General features: G+C 35.6%; 1 protein-coding gene across 1 annotated transcript; it reads right to left on the bottom strand.

Moving 5' to 3' along the window:
* Positions 1-15,919: 15,919 nt before the first annotated feature.
* On the bottom strand, positions 15,920-17,228 carry LOC107618229 (MLP-like protein 43). The gene is made up of 2 exons (XM_088500516.1): positions 16,958-17,228; positions 15,920-16,420 (listed from the first exon to the last, which is right to left on the bottom strand). Exons 1-2 carry the CDS (start codon positions 17,148-17,150, stop codon positions 16,143-16,145), a joined length of 471 nt encoding a protein of 156 aa, XP_088356642.1. The 5' UTR covers positions 17,151-17,228; the 3' UTR covers positions 15,920-16,142.
* Between the last annotated feature and the right edge of the window lie 1,655 nt (positions 17,229-18,883).

Raw genomic sequence — 18,883 nt, 5'->3', positions numbered from 1 at the left:
TCCGATATTGAGACTGATCAACTTAATATCGATTGTTTGGTGTGTATAGGAACCAGATGGCGCCTCGTGGACGCGGTAGAGGCCGTGGGAGGGGTCGTACTAATGCTCGTGCGCCGGACACTAACCCTAATGACCCGTTGAACTTTATGACTGCGTTGGAGAATATGGCTGCTGCTATGCAAGCCACTGCTGAGGCTCTTGGTCAACAGATGAACAACCATGGTAATGACGGAGGTGGAGTTCAAGGCCCGATGACACTGGCGAACTTTTTGAAGGTTAATCCACCTAAGTTCAAGGGAACTACTAGCCCGACTGAGGCCGATACATGGTTTCAGGCTATAGAGCGAGCACTGCAAGCACAAGTGGTACCTGAAGGACAGCGTGTCGAGTTCGCTACCTATATGCTCACAGGTGAAGCGTCGCATTGGTGGCAAGGTATCCGTCGTCTTCTGCAGCAGGGTGATGATTATATCACCTGGGATGTCTTCCAAGAGGAGTTCTATAAGAAGTACTTTCCGACTTCTGCTAGGACGGCCAAGGAGCTTGAATTGTTGCAGCTGAAGCAGGGTACTATGTCCGTATCTGAGTATACCGACAAGTTTGAGGAGTTGTTCAGATTCTCTCGTATGTGTCAAGGGACTCCGGTGGAATATGAGGAATGGAAGTGTGTTAAGTACAAGGGAGGACTCCGGAGTGATATTTTCGGTTCGGTGGGGCCAATGGAGATTAGGACTTTCTCCGAATTGGTGAACAAGTGTAGGGTTGCTGAAGAGTGTGTGAAGAGGGCAGCCGCTGAGAAAGGAAGTCACAAAGGATCATTTCCACAGAACCGAGGGAAGAGCTTTGCACCTAGAGGTCTGTCTTTCAAGAGGGGAGGTTCTTTTAGGAGGCCCAACAACAACTACTCCCAAGGGAAAAGGTTTGGGAAGCAGCCTCAGAATGATCAAGCTTGTACTAGGTGTGGGAGTCACCATCCGGGAGTACCATGCAAGGCCGGATGGGGTTTGTGCTACAATTGTGGAAAGGCGGGGCATAAAGCCGCAAGTTGTCCAGAGAAGCAAAAGCAAGGTGCTGGGAAAGCACAACAGACTGGTCGGGTGTTCACCACCTCAGCTGTGGGTGCAGAAGGATCTGAGACACTCATTCGAGGTAATTGTGAAATGGCTGGTCAAACTTTAAATGCTTTATTTGATTCGGGAGCATCGCATTCATTTATTGCATTTGAGAAAGCCCATGAGTTAGGATTGAAGATCGTAACCTTAGGTTATGACCTAAAGGTACATAATGCTACCCATGAAGCCATGGTAACTAGGCTAGGATGCCCGAAAGTTTTGTTCAGGTTCAAGCAGCGTGATTTTGTCCATAATTTAATCTGCTTGCCGATGATCGGTCTTGATCTTATCTTGGGATTGGACTGGTTATCTGAGAACCATGTCCTGCTTGATTGTTCTACAAAGTCGGTGTACTTTATGCCGGAAGATACAGAAGGGCCGGTCGTGGTGAATAATTATTACTTGAATTCGATGATGGTGAACTGTTCTGGAATCGAATGTCAGGGTATCCTGTTGTTAACCGCTGGTGTTTCGGGTGATGATCAAAAGTTGGATCAGATTCCGGTAGTGTGTGAGTTTCCGGAAGTGTTTCCCGATGATATTGAGGAATTTCCACCTAACCGAGAGGTCGAGTTTGCTATTGAGTTGGTGCCTGGGGCGGGACCAATCTCAAGTGCTCCTTATAGGATGTCACCGTTAGAGATGGCCGAGCTAAAGTCTCAGTTAGAGGAATTGTTGGGTAAGAACTTTATCCGACCAAGTGTTTCCCCGTGGGGTGCTCCAGTATTACTGGTAAAGAAGAAAGATGGAAGTATGCGGCTCTGTGTGGATTACAGGCAGCTGAACAAGGTCACCATAAAGAATAAATACCCATTGCCGAGGATTGATGATCTCATGGATCAATTACAAGGAGCTGGGGTTTTCTCCAAGATCGATTTGCGATCCGGTTATCACCAGATAAGGGTGAGGGGTGAGGATATCCCTAAGACTGCTTTCAGGACTCGTTATGGTCATTTCGAGTATACTGTAATGTCTTTTGGGTTGACGAACGCTCCTGCAGTGTTTATGGATTACATGAATAGAGTGTTCCGTCCGTTTCTGGATAAATTCGTTGTTGTCTTCATTGACGACATACTAATTTACTCCAAGACCGAAGAAGAGCATGCGGAACACTTGCGGACCGTGTTGCAAATTTTAAAGGAGAAGAAACTCTATGCGAAATTGTCTAAGTGTGAGTTTTGGAAGGATGAGGTAAAGTTTTTGGGTCACGTGGTGAGTAAGAGGGGAATAGCCGTAGATCCAACTAAGGTGGAGGCTGTGATGGAATGGAAGCAACCAACCACAGTAACTGAGATAAGGAGTTTTCTGGGTTTAGCTGGCTATTACCGAAGGTTCATCAAAGGCTTTTCGCAATTAGCTTTGCCGTTGACAAAGTTAACTCGCAAAGACACTCTGTTTGTTTGGACTCCTGAGTGTGAGGAGAGCTTTCAGGCATTGAAGAAAAAGTTGACCACTGCACCTGTGTTAGTGTTACCTGAGCCGAACGAGTCTTTTGAGGTGTACTGTGATGCATCGTTGAAGGGTCTAGGGTGCGTGCTGATGCAGCATCATAATGTGGTGGCGTATGCCTCACGACAGTTGAGACCTCATGAAGTTAGTTACCCTACGCACGATCTGGAACTCGCTGCGGTCGTATTTGCCTTGAAGGTGTGGAGGCATTATCTCTATGGGGTTAAGTTCCAAGTCTTTTCCGATCACAAGAGTTTGAAATACCTCTTTGATCAGAAAGAGCTTAATATGAGGCAAAGGAGGTGGATGGAATTATTGAAGGACTACGACTTTGAGTTGAATTACCATCCGGGAAAAGCGAATATAGTGGCGGATGCGTTAAGTCGGAAGTCGTTATATGCGTCTTGGATGATGCTTCAAGAGGAGAAGTTGCTCAAGGGATTCGAGAGTCTAAAAATTGGTGCTCGAGAAGTATCTGGAAACTTGTGTTTGAGCCGATTAGAAATCTCAAGTGACTTTAAGTCCGAACTCCTAAAGGCTCATGAAAATGATGAAGCATTATGGAAGGTGTTACCGGCTATCGAGCAAGGAAAACAGTGGAGAGTGTCGGAAGAAAAAGATGGGTTATGGAGATTCAAGGGTAGGATCATTGTGCCGGATGTTGGTACTTTGAGACAATATATCTTAAGGGAGGCACACAAAAGTGGATTCTCCATTCACCCGGGAAGTACTAAGATGTACCATGATTTAAAGGTGATGTTTTGGTGGCCGGGTATGAAGAATGATGGGGCGGAATATGTTTCAAAGTGCTTAACTTGTCAAAAGGTAAAGATTGAACATCAAAGACCTTCCGGGATGTTGCAACCTTTAGAGGTTCCGCAATGGAAGTGGGAAAGTATTGCAATGGACTTTGTGTCGGGATTGCCAAGGACTAGGACTGGTTTTGATGCTATCTGGGTGATTGTGGACCGACTGACGAAGTCAGCTCACTTTTTGCCCATTCGGATGACTTACACCCTTGAGGAGCTAGCTCGGTTATACATAAAGGAGATTGTGAGACTCCATGGTGTACCTGCTACTATAATCTCTGATAGAGATCCTCGTTTCACTTCGAGGTTCTGGGGTGCATTTCAGAAAGCTTTTGGAACCCGATTAAGCTTGAGTACAGCTTACCATCCTCAAACAGATGGTCAATCTGAGAGGACGATCCAAACACTAGAGGATATGTTGAGAGCTTGTGTTTTGGACCAACCGACGAGTTGGGATCGGTATATGCCGTTAGTGGAGTTTGCATACAATAATAGTTACCATGCGAGCATCGGAATGGCTCCGTATGAGGCATTGTATGGGAGGAAATGTCAATCTCCACTATGTTGGTATGAAGCTGGAGAGAAAGGCTTGTTGGGGCCAGAAATGATAGCTGAAACCACTGAACAAGTCAAGAAAATCCGAGACAGGATGCTTACGGCGCAGAGTCGCCAAAAGAGTTACGCCGATCAGAGGCGGAAGCCCTTGGAATTTGAGGAAGGAGATCATGTTTTCCTGAAGGTTACTCCGACCACAGGAGTAGGTAGAGCGATTAAAGCAAAGAAGTTGAATCCTCGATACATTGGTCCATTTCAGATCCTGGAGAGGATTGGGCCGGTGGCGTATCGGGTGGCTCTACCACCTCATCTTTCGAACCTGCACGATGTGTTTCACGTGTCACAGCTTCGGAAGTACACTCCTAATGCTAGCCATGTGTTAGAAACTGAATCAGTTCAGTTAAGAGAAGATTTGACGCTTCCAGTGGCTCCACTTAGAATTGACGATACTAGTATCAAACGATTGCGTGGAAAAGAGGTTTCATTAGTCAAAGTGGCTTGGAGTCGAGGCGGTGTTGAAGAACACACTTGGGAACTTGAGTCGGAGATACGAACGGATTACCCGCACTTATTCTCAGGTAATTGAATTTGAATTTTGTGGGCAAAATTCCCAATTAGGTGGGTAGAATGTAAGACCCGGTTAATTAATGGCTAATTAACCCATAAATGAGAATTTATTCTAGAAAGCCAAAAATATTATTTTTATGGCTAAATGTGATAGAGGAAATTGAGACGAGAATTTCGGTACCAATTTTATAGAAATCGGACCAAGATTGGACCGAACGGGCCAAACCGGACCAACCGGACCCAAAGTGGGCCCTTGGCCCAAAATAACTAAACCAAAACCCTAGTTTTCAGCACTCTCTCTCCTCACACAACACCAAAACACGCTGAAAATTGAGATGGAAGGGGGAAGAACACTCTCTCAACTTCCTTCTCTCACTTGATCTTCAAACCACCATAACTTTTGATCTAGAGCTCCGATTGCCGCTCCGTTTGCGGCCACGCGTTCACCGCGGAGAGCTCTACAAAACCCATACAATCAATCTTGAGGTAAGCCATGTTTTACTGTTCGAAATTCCAGCCCTTGATTTCGAGTTTCATGAGCAAAAATGTTGAGATTTTGGGTTCTTTGATGTTATAGGACCCAACTCTCTTGAAGGAGAAGGTTAATCTTGTCTCCTTGGACCTTGGGTGTGGTAAGATTCTCAACCCTAGTATAATTTGTTGTTCTATGATGTTTGGGTATTGAGATGTTGTGTATGGGTATGATGATTGTGGCTTAGGTTGTGTATATGTGAATATTGGAGCTTGATTGGTGATTTTGGAAAGCTTGGAAGAGGGTTTTGTGTGATAAAATCTGTTCTTGGAGGTGTTGATACCTTGAGAGCTTGTGGACAAGTGGTTTGGAAGTGCTCCGGTTGAGCTTGGGGAATCGGCTAAGGTATGGTTTTAGTTTCCCGTATCTAATATGTAATGTGGTAGGAAATACTTAGGCTAGAGGCCCTAAGATAGGCATTGAATTGTTGGTGTTGTTGAATGGTTGAAATATATGATGTGTTCATATATGTGATTATGAATATTGATGCCTTGATTGTGTGAAATATGAGAAATGCATGTTGTGATATATGCTTGATGGATGAGTGAGGTTGAATTGATGGGTGGTACCATGTTGATGGTGAGTATGATGTTGATTATGTATAATGATGGTTAATTGGAAATGGTATTATTGGAAATTGGGATGAGGAAGGATGTATGACATGATATTGTGTTTGTCCTTTAGCCATTTGATTGAGAAGTGTTAAAATGGTTGGATGTGGTTTTGGAAACCTTGGTAAAGTGTCAATGTGTGAGTTGAGGATGGTTTGTTGTTGATTTTGGTACATTTTGAATGATTTCAAAGAGAAGGATTGAAATTGGCATGTTTGATTGATTTTGAAAAGAGTTGAAAGTGGCTTGTTTTGAAAATGGCACCTTGTGGTTTTGTATAAAAACATGGTTTTTGGGCATACTTTGACGGGACATAACTTGGACTACGGATCTTTGATTTGTGCCAAATCTGTTTAGAAATGAAATTGGATCCGGGATGTCCATGCCGTTCGAAGAACGAGTGAAAAACGATTTAAAATGAGGAAGTTATGTCCGTCGGAAGATTGAGGTTTGAATCTGTAAATTCTGCAGCTTTTAACTTAGAAAATTTTTAGCAGAATGACCCCTCGCGCGTAGGCGCACTTGGTGCGTACGCGCCGTTCTTCGAGAAAGCGCCATCCACGCGTGCGCGTGGAGTGCGCGTACGCGTGGACCTGTTTTCATCCCAAAGTTGATTTTTGAGTTTTAAAAGCCAAATTTCATACTTCTAAGCCTCCGATCTCACCACTTATGTCTTAAATCATTATGATATGCCTAGCATGAGAAAAAGGGCTAGTGAATGTGGTAACTTGCGAGTGAAGCAAGGGAAAAATGAATGATCATTGAGGATCAAAGATGATTATGTGAGATGCGGATAATGGCGGTGGAAGTGCTTGTTGTGCCATGGGCCGAAGGGCCGTAATTGTTAATGAATTGGCTGGTTATGGATTTAACCGTGAGCCGGATGGCTAGATTATTGCCGTGTTACGGCGGAGCCATGTTTATGGCCAAGTATAAATGCATATATGATGTTGATTGAATTGTGAAGGTTTGCACTTCCACCATTGGAGATGAGGGTTTCCCTGGGTAGTAGCAATGGCTAGCCACCATGTGCTCCAGGTTGAGACTCGAAGCTCTTTTGACCCTATGTCGTAAGTGTGGCCGGGCACTGTGAAAGGCCCGGATGAGCTCGCCCCCATAAATATTCACCAGTGATGGTGATGGATAAATATTCACCAGTGAGGGTGATGGATATGGATCATGATTATGATCAAGTTTATGATGAGTATAACTCGAGTTGGGGATGCACGACAGAGGGACAGTCCAATGGCTAGCTACCAGGACTTGTCGGGTTGGCTCTATAACCGACAGATGATATCATCAGCCACTAGGGACAGGCATGCATCATAAGCATACTACATGAATTGTTTGAGATTGCCTATTTGACTGCATATTACTTGCTAATTGCCTAAATGCCTTATTTGTTCCTATTTGTAAATCTCTTGTCTGATATAACTGTGTTTGCTATATTATACTCCTGCTGGTTGTTGGGAGGTCTGAAGGAAGTAGAAAGGGAAGTATTAGTTAGACTGAAGGATCTTTAGTTAGTTGCCGCTTACGGTTTAGCTTGTTTATAAGCTTTGATATTTCCTGGAGGAAGTTCTAGGATTGCCTTCGGCTTTCCTCTATTATTATGTATTATATATGTGGAAGCTGTTACCGTACTGGGAACCTCTGGTTCTCACCCATGCGGATTTTGTGGTTTTCAGATGCAGGACGCGAGGCTTCTCGTTGAGGCATGCTGGGGACTTCGGGATTAGCGAAGATTCTTGTTCTCGGGACTCTATCTTGATTTATATATCTTGTTTAGATACTTTTATCTCCATTAAATAATACAAACTGTGATGACTCCTTCTAGAGGGGATTTTGGAGATTAGGTTTTCGGTATTTATGTCCCTTTGGGTTTTCCTTGGGGTTTTCCTTATTTTATTATATGTATATATTGCTATGCTCGAACCGGTTACCTTCGCAGCCGGATTTTGAGTCTTGATATTCCTGTTTTTGATACTCTTTATATATATGATCTTGCGTTAGCTTATCCTTTGCTCGTTGTGTTAGTGATCGGAGTGTTGCGCTTTCGAGTTGCGGTTTTTGTTTATCCCTTTTTTCTACAAGGCTCCTAGTTATAATCAATCATTCATACTACTATACGTACTAAATTTTTGTTTTAGAGGTCGTAATACCTTGCCATCTCTGAATTATGACTTAAGCATAAGTCTCTGTATGGTAGGGTGTTACAAATAACGGTAATGATAATATCAATATATTCTTAATATATAAAAGTAGATACATAAGTTTATCCACATTACTTTTAAAATATCTTTTTCTTTCTACTAATGCCATGTCAGCAACATCGCTTACTTGGCAAAATATTAGAATCAACCACTCAATTTTTGCCAAATCAACTGTTAATTCCAAATCAGCAAAAAAAATATACAAAAATTTGTAATCAAATTTGTAAGTAGACATTGAATCCCATATCCATATATTTATTATATCTCACTGTTATAAACAATACAATAAATTTATAACTTCAATGATTAATTTATTAATTTCTATAAATAACTCATTAAATATAATAAACATTCATATTACAAATTTAATAATAATATTATTAATCATAATAAATTTTACGTTACAAATATTCAAATTCCATACTATTTGAACTACTTATATAAGTCTCTTATCACTATTCTTTCAAATGACATTAAATTTAGCACAAAAAATTTATTTCCAAACCACATAATATCTCAAACTTACTCAATGAAGCATATTTCTTTGGATAATATCACCAAACAAAAAGACACTTAGTTTATCAAAGTTCGCGTGATTCATCTATGAAAAACATTAACACCCACAAATGAAGAAGAGTCTCTTTACTTAGAAATGATTATATTAGATGAAAAGGTACAAAAGAAACATATTTATTATATTTTTAAATTGAATTTACGAAAAAAATACTTTAATTATACTTTTTATATTATTTTATAATACTTTATATATAATTGTGTTTTAATATCGTTAAAATTATACTTCTTTTAATATGCTATTCATCATTCTTTTTTAACTAATTATGAACTATGATTTACTTACATTGCAGGGAATGAAAAGTCTATACTATAAAAAATTTAAAAATAGAAGATACAAATGATTTGTATAGGCCAATTAAAGATATAATGAAAGCAAACTTTTTACTTACAATTGTTGTGAAAGAAATTAAATATCTAATTTTGAACATTTTTCAAGACTATTTTAAATTTGCATCACTTGAGACATTGTCTGACAGAGTGGGTCAAAGAAAAATACTACCAGGTAATTTCATTTTATACTATTTCAATTATTCTTATTAAAAATAACTTATTCAAAAACAAATCTACACATTTTTTTTCTTTTTATTGTAGATGTCATTGGAAAACTACATCAAGAGATTAAGAAGAAAGAAAACCATACAAATTCAAGACACATTTTCGAAAGAAAAAGATACATGCAAAGATGGAACAAACAACATAATAGAAAGTGCATACAACTCAACAATTCATAAAGAACATGCATTCATAAGAACCTCGACACAAAGAAGAAAGCAACAATTCTAACAATAACCAATAAAGAAAAAAAGAGGACGAGCGCCACATAAGAAGACTAAATCCATCAACTAAAACAAATGCAAAAATGAAATTACTAAATAAAAATGTCACTTTGTACAACTCCAACATCCAAATCTTTTGTACTACAAATTATTTTAAACAAAACACATTTCAAATTTAACTTTAGTTTACACATATTTAATTTAATTCTACAAAACATAGTCATTTTTAATATTTATTATATACTATCATTAATTTACCGTCCGCGCATTGCGTGGGTCTCATTATACTTATATTCAATAATTGTAATTGATTCTTGTCCGTTAAGGCATTTATCATAACTTAATAGAGATATAAAACATGAAAACTACCCTTATATATACCTTCCGTTAATTCAATTATGTTCATTAATAAAAACTACCCTTATATATGAAAAATGATTGGGTGTGCTAATGAGAAGGATGGTCTTTACACATTGACAATCCCAACAGTAAGCTCACATACATACACCAAACACCACTACATTAGCATCAACATTCACATCTAAAAATAAAAGCACAAGTGACATTAAATCACTATCAGTGTTTGCATCACAAATTCATGGAGCAGCAGCTACAAGCTCCTCTAAATTAGGAACCCCCCCCCCAAAAAAAAATAGAATAAAACCCAATGCTAAGTTGTGGCATCTCAGATTAGAGCATATACCTAGCTATTGATAGATTAGTTGTAATAAAGAGGAATTATCCTCTCATTGAATATTGTAAATCCCGGTTAAATTAGTAGATAATTAGTTAATAAATTATTTTTAATAAAAAAGATTAGAAATGCGAATATTATATCAAATTAGGATAGAGCTCATCGAAACGAGAATTTTGACACTAATTTCGAAAAAAACGGTCTAAGATTAGATCGAACGGGCCAAACTGGTTGAACCGGACCCAAACCGGACCGTGGGCCCAACCGGGCCAGCCATTTAAAATAAACCTCACGTTCTTCTCTTCTTCATCTTCAGCAGAACGCTGAAGGCTTGCATCCAGGGAGAAGAAGAAAAGGGTCCGAACCCTCGTTCCAAGTTCAAGGCGCCGTAACTTTCCGATCCGAGCTCCGATCGTCGTACCGTTTGCGGCTACGCGTTCATCACGTCGAGCTCTACATTTCTACCAGAACAATTTCATAGGTAAGCCCTTAAATATTCTCAGCCACTCTTTTCCCCCAATTTTCAAATTTTTAATGGGAAGGTTGAATTTCTTTGATTTATGATGTTTTAGGATCCAATTAGCTTGAGAAAAACGTTCACTCTTGCTTATGTGAAGCTTGGGTAAGGTGAGGATACGATAATTCTATTTTAATTTCATTAAATTTGAGCTTTGAGTATTAAATTGGATATATATGTGTTATAAATGTGTATTAGGTTGTGAATAAATAATTGGAGCTTGAAATTGTGAATACTGGAACTTAGAGGAAGCTGATTAGTTGAGGTTTTGAGGGCTATGTTCTTTAGGAAAATTGTCTTGGAATAATACTTGGGAATCGACTAAGGTATGGTTTAGGTTTCTTGCATTTAATATATAATGTTCTGTGAAAACTTAGGCTAGATGACCATAGGATAAATTGGAATGCAGGTGTATATTTAATGTTTAGTAATGGGTTGATGAATATGCTTGGTTTGGTTTGGTGATTTGTTTGTAAGATGATATTGGTTGCTAGTTGGATCTTTGAAAGGATATATGATTGAATTGTTGATTATATGGCTATATTTTGGTTTGGTTGAATGATGATTGTTGGCAATTTGGATTGGTGGTAATAGATTTGAAAATAATTGGAATGGAAATTTCGAATGAAAAATGAGGTATTTTGTGTTAAAAGCCTAGGATTTGTGAACTATGATTCTTAGTTGAATTTTGGTTGTTGGATTTGAATATTGTATGAGTATAATTGTTGATCTGAGATAGATTTATTGTGGTAATTGTTATGATGATGAGGAAGGATATGTTGAATTGAAAAGAATGCAGGTTTGGACTCGAAAAGGGTGGCAAAGTCCGAATTTTAGAGGAGATGCTGCCGAAATTTTATAAAAATTAGAGATTTTGTTTATATGATTATTTAAAAAGATTTAGATTCAAAGGTTATATGGTTTGATTTTGAGTTATTAAGAAAATGAGTATGTTTTAAGTTTGATTCATTTAGAAAAGAATGAATTATGTTTTGAATTGAAACTATTGATGGACGGAATGGGAGGTGTGATAATGAAGGATAAGGATTGAATATGATTTATATATGATGATGAATGAGATGCGATTGAGAATGATGTGGATGTTGATGAATTATAATTGAATTATTTATATGGCTTATGAATTTGAATGATCTGAGATACGAGATTCCCTGGATTAAGTGTCGTGGCTTGCCACCATGTGTACCAAGTTGAAACTCGATACTCTGTTGACCCTACGACGTAAGTGTGACCGGGCACTATATAAATTCCCGGGAATGTTACCCCCATTGAGCAATATTGATTATTTGAGATAAAACTATGCATAGACTCTTGGGGATGCACGTTGGGAGACAGTCTAAGGACAATTCAGACTTGTCGGGTTGGCTGGATAACCGACAGATGAACCTCATCAGCCATAGGACAGGCATGCATCATATGCATAATACTTGAATTACTTGCTTATGCTTTAATTGGGTGTGCCTATATGTACTTGCCATGTTAAATGTGTATTCCTTACCTGCAGTAATTGTAACCTTCTTGTGCTTGACTTTATCTGTTTGTTTGTCTGTGAAAATGCGTGATGAAGTTGGAAGTATGGAGGAATGGCAGTATGGGACTTAGATTTAAGGTTAAATTAAGTTAGGTTTAAATGTTCTTAGAAAATCACCTTTTATGGCTTCTGTTTAATACTTTAAGCTCTATAACCTGAGTGTCGGCGTTCTAGGATTGCCTCTGGCATTCCCAGGACCTTATATATTATGTGTGTGGCACATTTACCATACTGAGAACCTCCGGTTCTCATTCCATACTATGTTGTTATTTTTCAAATGCAGGTCGGGAGCCATCTCGTTAGGCGTCTGGACTCTTAAAGCGGAGGGGTTACTGGGTAGTTTTGTTGTACAGATATATATAAATATGTACTTAGCTTTCTCTCCACTTAACTTGTTCTTTTTATCCTCTTAGAGGTTTCTGGAGAGGCAGGATTATGTATATGTACTTTGGGTTTTGGATATGTATGTATATATATGTAAATATTCTCCGGACAGTCTTAACTTCGCGAGCTGAGTTAGGAGCTTGTTATTTTGTATCTTTGGCACTCTATTCCTACTTCTGTCATCTTTGTTTAGTAGTTATGGTTTTCTTAGCACGCAAGTTAACTCGTTCCTTGAGCGTTGCGCTTTTATTTTGTGATTTTTATTTCCTCTATTCTTCAAGGCTCCTAGCATATTATAATTCTTCTGTTATTATATGTACTTATTTTACTTTAGAGATTGTAATACCACACCACCTCTATTTTACGACTTAAGCGTAAAGCTTTGTGTGGTAGGGTGTTACAAATATTCAGATAAAAAGGAACCTTGTAATTTTTGTCATTTTGAAAAAACAAAAGAAATTACCTTTTAATAAGAGTTCTAGCAAATCATTTGAAGCTTTTGACATTGTACATCTAGACATTTGGAGGCCTTTGGCCACAACATCTCATACTCGACATAGATTTTTTACTGTTATTGGTGACAAAACCATATTTATTTTGCCTATTTTTTATGAAAGTCAAATCTAAAGTTCAAAGTTTAATAAAGAATTTTGTTACTTACATAGAAAATCAATTTCAAAAGACCATAAAATGTTTCAATTCTGATAATGGGCTTGACTCAATCTCTCTCATTTTTTCACCTCAAAAGTAATTGATTATTAAACTTCTTAAGTTGAAACACCTCAGCAAAATAGTGATATTGAAAGAAAATACTAACATCTGCTAGAGATGGGCGAGCTATACTTTTTCACTCATCAATTTCATACTATTTTTAGACATATTCCATTACACACGCTATTCATCTTATTAACATAATTCCAAACTTAATTTTGAGAAATAAATCCCCTTATGAATTACTTTTTAATGTGTCTTGTCTCCTTCATATCAACTCACTCCATCATCAGCAGATATCTGATTTCAAAGTATGTCACATACAACAATCTCTCAACAAATTCCAAGCCTTCTCTTTAGCATTGGTTACAATCTCAGAACTAAAAACATATGATGATGTTGTCTAGTAAGCTTGTTGGAAGGATGCCATTACTGCTAAGGTCAATACTCTTGATTCTTGAAAATAACAAAACTTGGATTATTACCAATATGCCTCCAGAAAAGAATGATATTGGCTCGGAATAGGTGGTCAAGGTCAAATTCCATGCGGATGATTCTGTGGAAAGGAACAAGGCCAGATTAGTGGTAAAAGTGGTACAATCATACTATCGGCTTTGACTATTTTGACACGTTTAGCCCCGTGGTTTGCATGACCACCTTAAGAGTTTTTCTCTTAGTTGCTGTGCCTTAGAGATGATTCTTGGAACAATTAGATGTCAACATTGCATAGTAACTTGCTTGAAAAGGTTAGTTTACTATGAAGGTGCCTCAAGGATTGCAAGCTCCTACTGGTTCGATTTGCAAGCTCAACAAGTCTCTTTATGAACTCAAGCAAGTGAGTCGACAACAAAACACCAAATTTGTGTTTGTCCTATCTAAATCTGTTATGTGCAGTCTAAATCAGATTTTTCCTTTGTCTTGGCAGGAAATGATGCAAATGAAATCATCCGCGTTAAGAAGATATTAGATGATAGATTCAGCATCAAGGATTTGGACACATTTAAATATTTCTTGGGTATGAAGGTGGCTTACAGAGTTACAGCACGAAAGGGTTAGCCTTATACTAAAATGATTGAGAAATATTTAAAGAAAGCTCTTAGCACCAGCCTCTTTTTTTATCTGCACAACGACTACACTCTCACCAGGTTTGCTAATATTGACTGGGCAACCTGTTCAAGCACACGAAGATCAATTTCAGGGTATTGTTTCTTTCTAGGGACAACTCTCATTTCATAAAAGAGTAGCAAGTAACAGACAATGTTGCATTCATTATTCAAAGCCAAATATCGTGCCTTATTGTGAAGGAATTTGGCTCATTCAACTGTTGAAAGTTCTTGGTCTTGAACACTTGAAGCCTTTCATCTTGTATATAGTGATAGTCAATCTACATTTCATAGGACAATTAATCCGATTTTGCACAAACATTGCACAAACACACTAAACATATAGAGGCTGACTGCCACATTGTATGGGATAAGGCCAATTAAGGGATTCTCAAAGGAAAAGTCTAGGGGCCAGCAGCTTTATTAAAATTTGGCCAGCACTTAACCAGCAAAAACAAAGTGAGTAATCCCACACCCTTAGATGAAATCTCACACCATTAAAATCACCAATGATGACTAATTGATGGCTACAAATCACAGAACTTGCTGGCCCCTAGCATTCCTCATTCTCAAATTGTTACTTGTTACTTCTGCTAACTGAACAACATATTTGCTTACCAAGACATGGGCTCCAAGGCCCTTCTTTTCCTGCTATTCCAAATTAGGATTGCTAGACATCCATATTTCTAGTTTGACAGAGAATGTTAGTTGATATAGAATTTATTTATAATAGTCATTAGTCTTTAATCTTAGTTAGTTAGTTGTTATATCATGGTTAGAAATCTGTTGAAACTATATTTAGAAAATAGTTTATAACTAATCATAGTTAATTAGTTTTACAAATAGTCTTTATACAGTAATACTCATTTTTATAATCATTCATTCTAATTTTAACAAGCAAATCTTTTTATCTCACTTTTCTTTTTCTTCCTTTTTTTTCATTGTTCATCATATTCTCCAACCTTCCACAATTCACAACTTTTTACAATAAATATAGAGATTGAAATAAAAAAAGAGGAGTGTTAGGGCCAGCAAGTTTTGTGATTTGTAACCATCAATTAGTCATCGTTGGTGTTTTTAATGGTGTGAGATTTCATCCAATGGTGTGAGATTATTTACTTTTCTTTTATTGGTTAAGTGTTGGTCAGATTTTAATAAAAATAGCTCCCTAAACTTTCTCATAAAAAAATTATTAAAATACTCCTATTAATTAAAGAAAATAAAAATAGAGGCATAATAAAACATTTAAACCATCGATGAAAAAACTAAAATCATTGATGTAAAGATTGAAATTTTTTAGGTATAATAAGACATAAGCTCACGCACAATCAATCATGTATACACAATAATCACGATGAATTCAAACTCAACTCGTAAAGTTAAGATCCTAGATTATTAAATAAGATTGCAAAATCGGATTTAACTAATCAAATAAACTTAAAAGAAACTAAAATTTTTTTCACAACATCAAAGAAAAGAGATAAAATCTATAGAGACACCAAATAAAGGAAGAGAGTCGTTGGTATAGAAGGACAAGGATCAAGATATGAACTACCAAAATAATTACCAAAATTTTAGTTTCAATTTATAATTACTAATAAACACAGTACTAATAAATACAGTACTAAATCTCAATCTCCTAATTAATTCAAATTTCATTATTTCAAAACAAATGTTACCTAAATGTATGTCTTAGAAGAAGTGAATATATAATTTTTTTTTTCTGAAAATGTTGAAGTATTTCTCGGCAATAATATCTCATTTTCACACGACAACTTAATCATTTCTATTATTTATTATTGAACGTAGGACACGAAACATGCATCTCGGCTCAATAAGCTTAGTATATATAGTAGCTTATGCCATTGCCCATTATTTTAGCAAAGATACATAATGGCACATCATAATAATATTATTATATAGCTCCAATTACCCAGCTTCAAATTCACCATTACTTTGATGTGAATTATTCATCACTACTTTTTCAGCAGTCTTGGGAAATAAGTTGAGCTTCAACCTGTTTGCTCTCATCAACTACCAACTCCATCAAAGTGTGAGGATCAGAAGTGTTGTCATTGATCTTTTCATATTCCATGGTCCAGTGCACCATGCTTCCTCCATCTTTCTTGGGAACAGCATGAAGCAAGAACTTGAAGCTCTTGTAGTGGTTCAGCAAGTCTCCTTCCAACACTCTAAAGCTCATTTTATTGTTTTCTTTGTCAATGTCTTCAATAATCTCCTTAGCAACACAAGCCTTGCCATCTAATCTTATCAAAACCAAAAACCGTTTAGATTTTAAGGATTAAAGGAAATAAAAAGTGTCATCACAAAATTGTGAAAGTCACAATGCTAAATGGCCAGTAAATATTATCATGTTTTATAAGTATTTGGCCAGTAATAATGTGGACCTATATTTATAGAGATTTTGCACACAAGAAATATATAGTTTGTATTTATATTTACTAGAATTTCTACATATAAATTAATACAGTTTACATTCATATTTTTTAAAATTTACACACATAAATTAATATAATTTATTTATTAAAGATAATTTAATATTTATACTAATCAAATGATAACAAAAAATATTAAAAATTATTGATCCAAAAATTTTTCATATGGAAATTTAAGCTTCCAGATCTTATATCAATATCTAATACTAAACAAAAATAATTTGTATGCATTTTGAATTTTGACCGTTACTTTGTGAGGGGACGGGGTTTGAGGTAAAAGATAATTAAAATATAAATCAAGAAGAATTAACTTTGTAACAAGTTAAAGTCCACTTGACATTACCATAAACATAGTTCCATGAAATGATGGATCTCTCGGTGCCCCATCCACCTTCATGAATTACAACACTCTGAACAATATCAGGCCAAGCCTTGGCAACTTGGTGTGTCTTGTTGCAGAAAACATCATAGAATTCCTTAGCATCTGCCTTAATAGAAAACTCTGTTTCTATCTTCTGGACTTGAGATGTTGTCATGTTAAGCAATTAACTCAATTTCACACTTCTCACTGTAACATGCATGCCTATTTATATACACACACATTAATTTCCCAACTTCTCATATAAACTATTTAAGAATTATGTCTATGGTAGAGAAAGAATTTTATGGTTTTAAGGACTTATTGATAACATTCTTAATTTGTGGCCAATGTTACAGCCATATAGTATTTATGTATGTTTGTAGTGTGGCTTAAAATATTTTTTAATAGCAAACGAGTCCTCTATAATTAAAGTAATTTATTAATTTGTTGGCCTATATTTTTTATTGATAGCCATGTGTATTGTTATTCGAAATATGAAAGAAAGGTTTTGTGAATGAATATCTTTTTTGTTTAATGTTTTTTTTAGTACAATTCCGATAAATATTTTCTTAATTTCTTTTATTTTGTTATATTTATTTGCAAGTAATAATGAAATACTTCAGAAGAAACGAATAAAAATATGTTAAAATTAGACATTATCTTATATTTTTTATTGATGGTTTGGATATTTTTTTACTAGTTTGAAGAAGAATTATTTATTTTTTCAAATATAACTCGAAGAAATATGTATAGGAATCATAGGACAAAATTGATCAAATTAATCATTATATAAAGCTTTCTTGTTTTTATTTTATAATCTTAAAATTTTTATACTTTTTAATCTTACTGATTTATTTTTAGTTGTCCACGATATCTCTTAACTCGACAGGTTAAGAACTAATCCGTCGTAAATCTGAGCTCCATTTAAGAATTTGCCGCTGGCCAATGGATTACTGCATATATAAGGTGAAATTCAAACCCACGATACTCACTTAAACTCATTTTTTACACCTTAAAAAATACAATTATCTTCAACATTATAGTATTTTCTTGTTATATATTACGTTTTTTTAAATTATATTATATAACCATATATTATATTTTTAATTAAAATATATCATTTAAAACATTCAATTATATATCATTTTTATATTTATTTATTTTTTATTTTTATTTTTAGTTTATATTCACTTTTTTAAAAATTAATTATTTTTTAATTTATAAAATTAATAAAATAAACATTAAATTTTACTGAACATCTATAAATTAAAAAAGTAAATACTTTATGATTAATACAAGTATTTTGTTTACTTTTTATAGATGTTTAATAAAATTTAATGTTTATTTTAATAATTTTATTCAAATAGAAAGACAATTAAATTTAAAAAAGTGAACATAAAATAATAATAAAATTAAATTAAATATAAAATTATATTTAATTAAAATTTTAGATTATATATATTAATTAGGAGTATAATAGATGGTTATGTAAAATAATTTAAAAAACCTAATATATAATAAGAAATAGTCCAATCTAGTAGTGGCTAAGTTGTTTTCCATTCCTCAGGTCTCTTTTTTTAAACTCACATTCAAATATAATTAAAAAATTAAAGAAAAAATCTTATTATTTGACACCGTTTATTTTTACCAAAAATTATTAGAATATTTATTTAATAATTTATAAGTTGCCAAAATAAATCTTTTGCATTTTAATTTTATCGGATTACAACTTTTAAAGATTGTATACACAAATGCAACTTTAATATTATTATGGAAATCAACCGTAACTACGAATTAGGTATACACATAAATCGTTGGAGGAGTATAACGGTTTATATTCAAACACGTTAAGGAAAAAACCGCAACACCCCTCCAATAATTTTTTCACGAAATTCAATTATGTATAAA

This window comes from Arachis ipaensis, chromosome B9, assembly GCF_059453495.1.
Source record: "Arachis ipaensis isolate K30076 ecotype BB chromosome B9, ASM5945349v1, whole genome shotgun sequence".
Lineage (NCBI taxonomy): Eukaryota > Viridiplantae > Streptophyta > Magnoliopsida > Fabales > Fabaceae > Arachis > Arachis ipaensis.
Note: the sequence above shows the minus strand (reverse complement) of the source record. Positions and strands in the feature narration are given on the sequence as shown.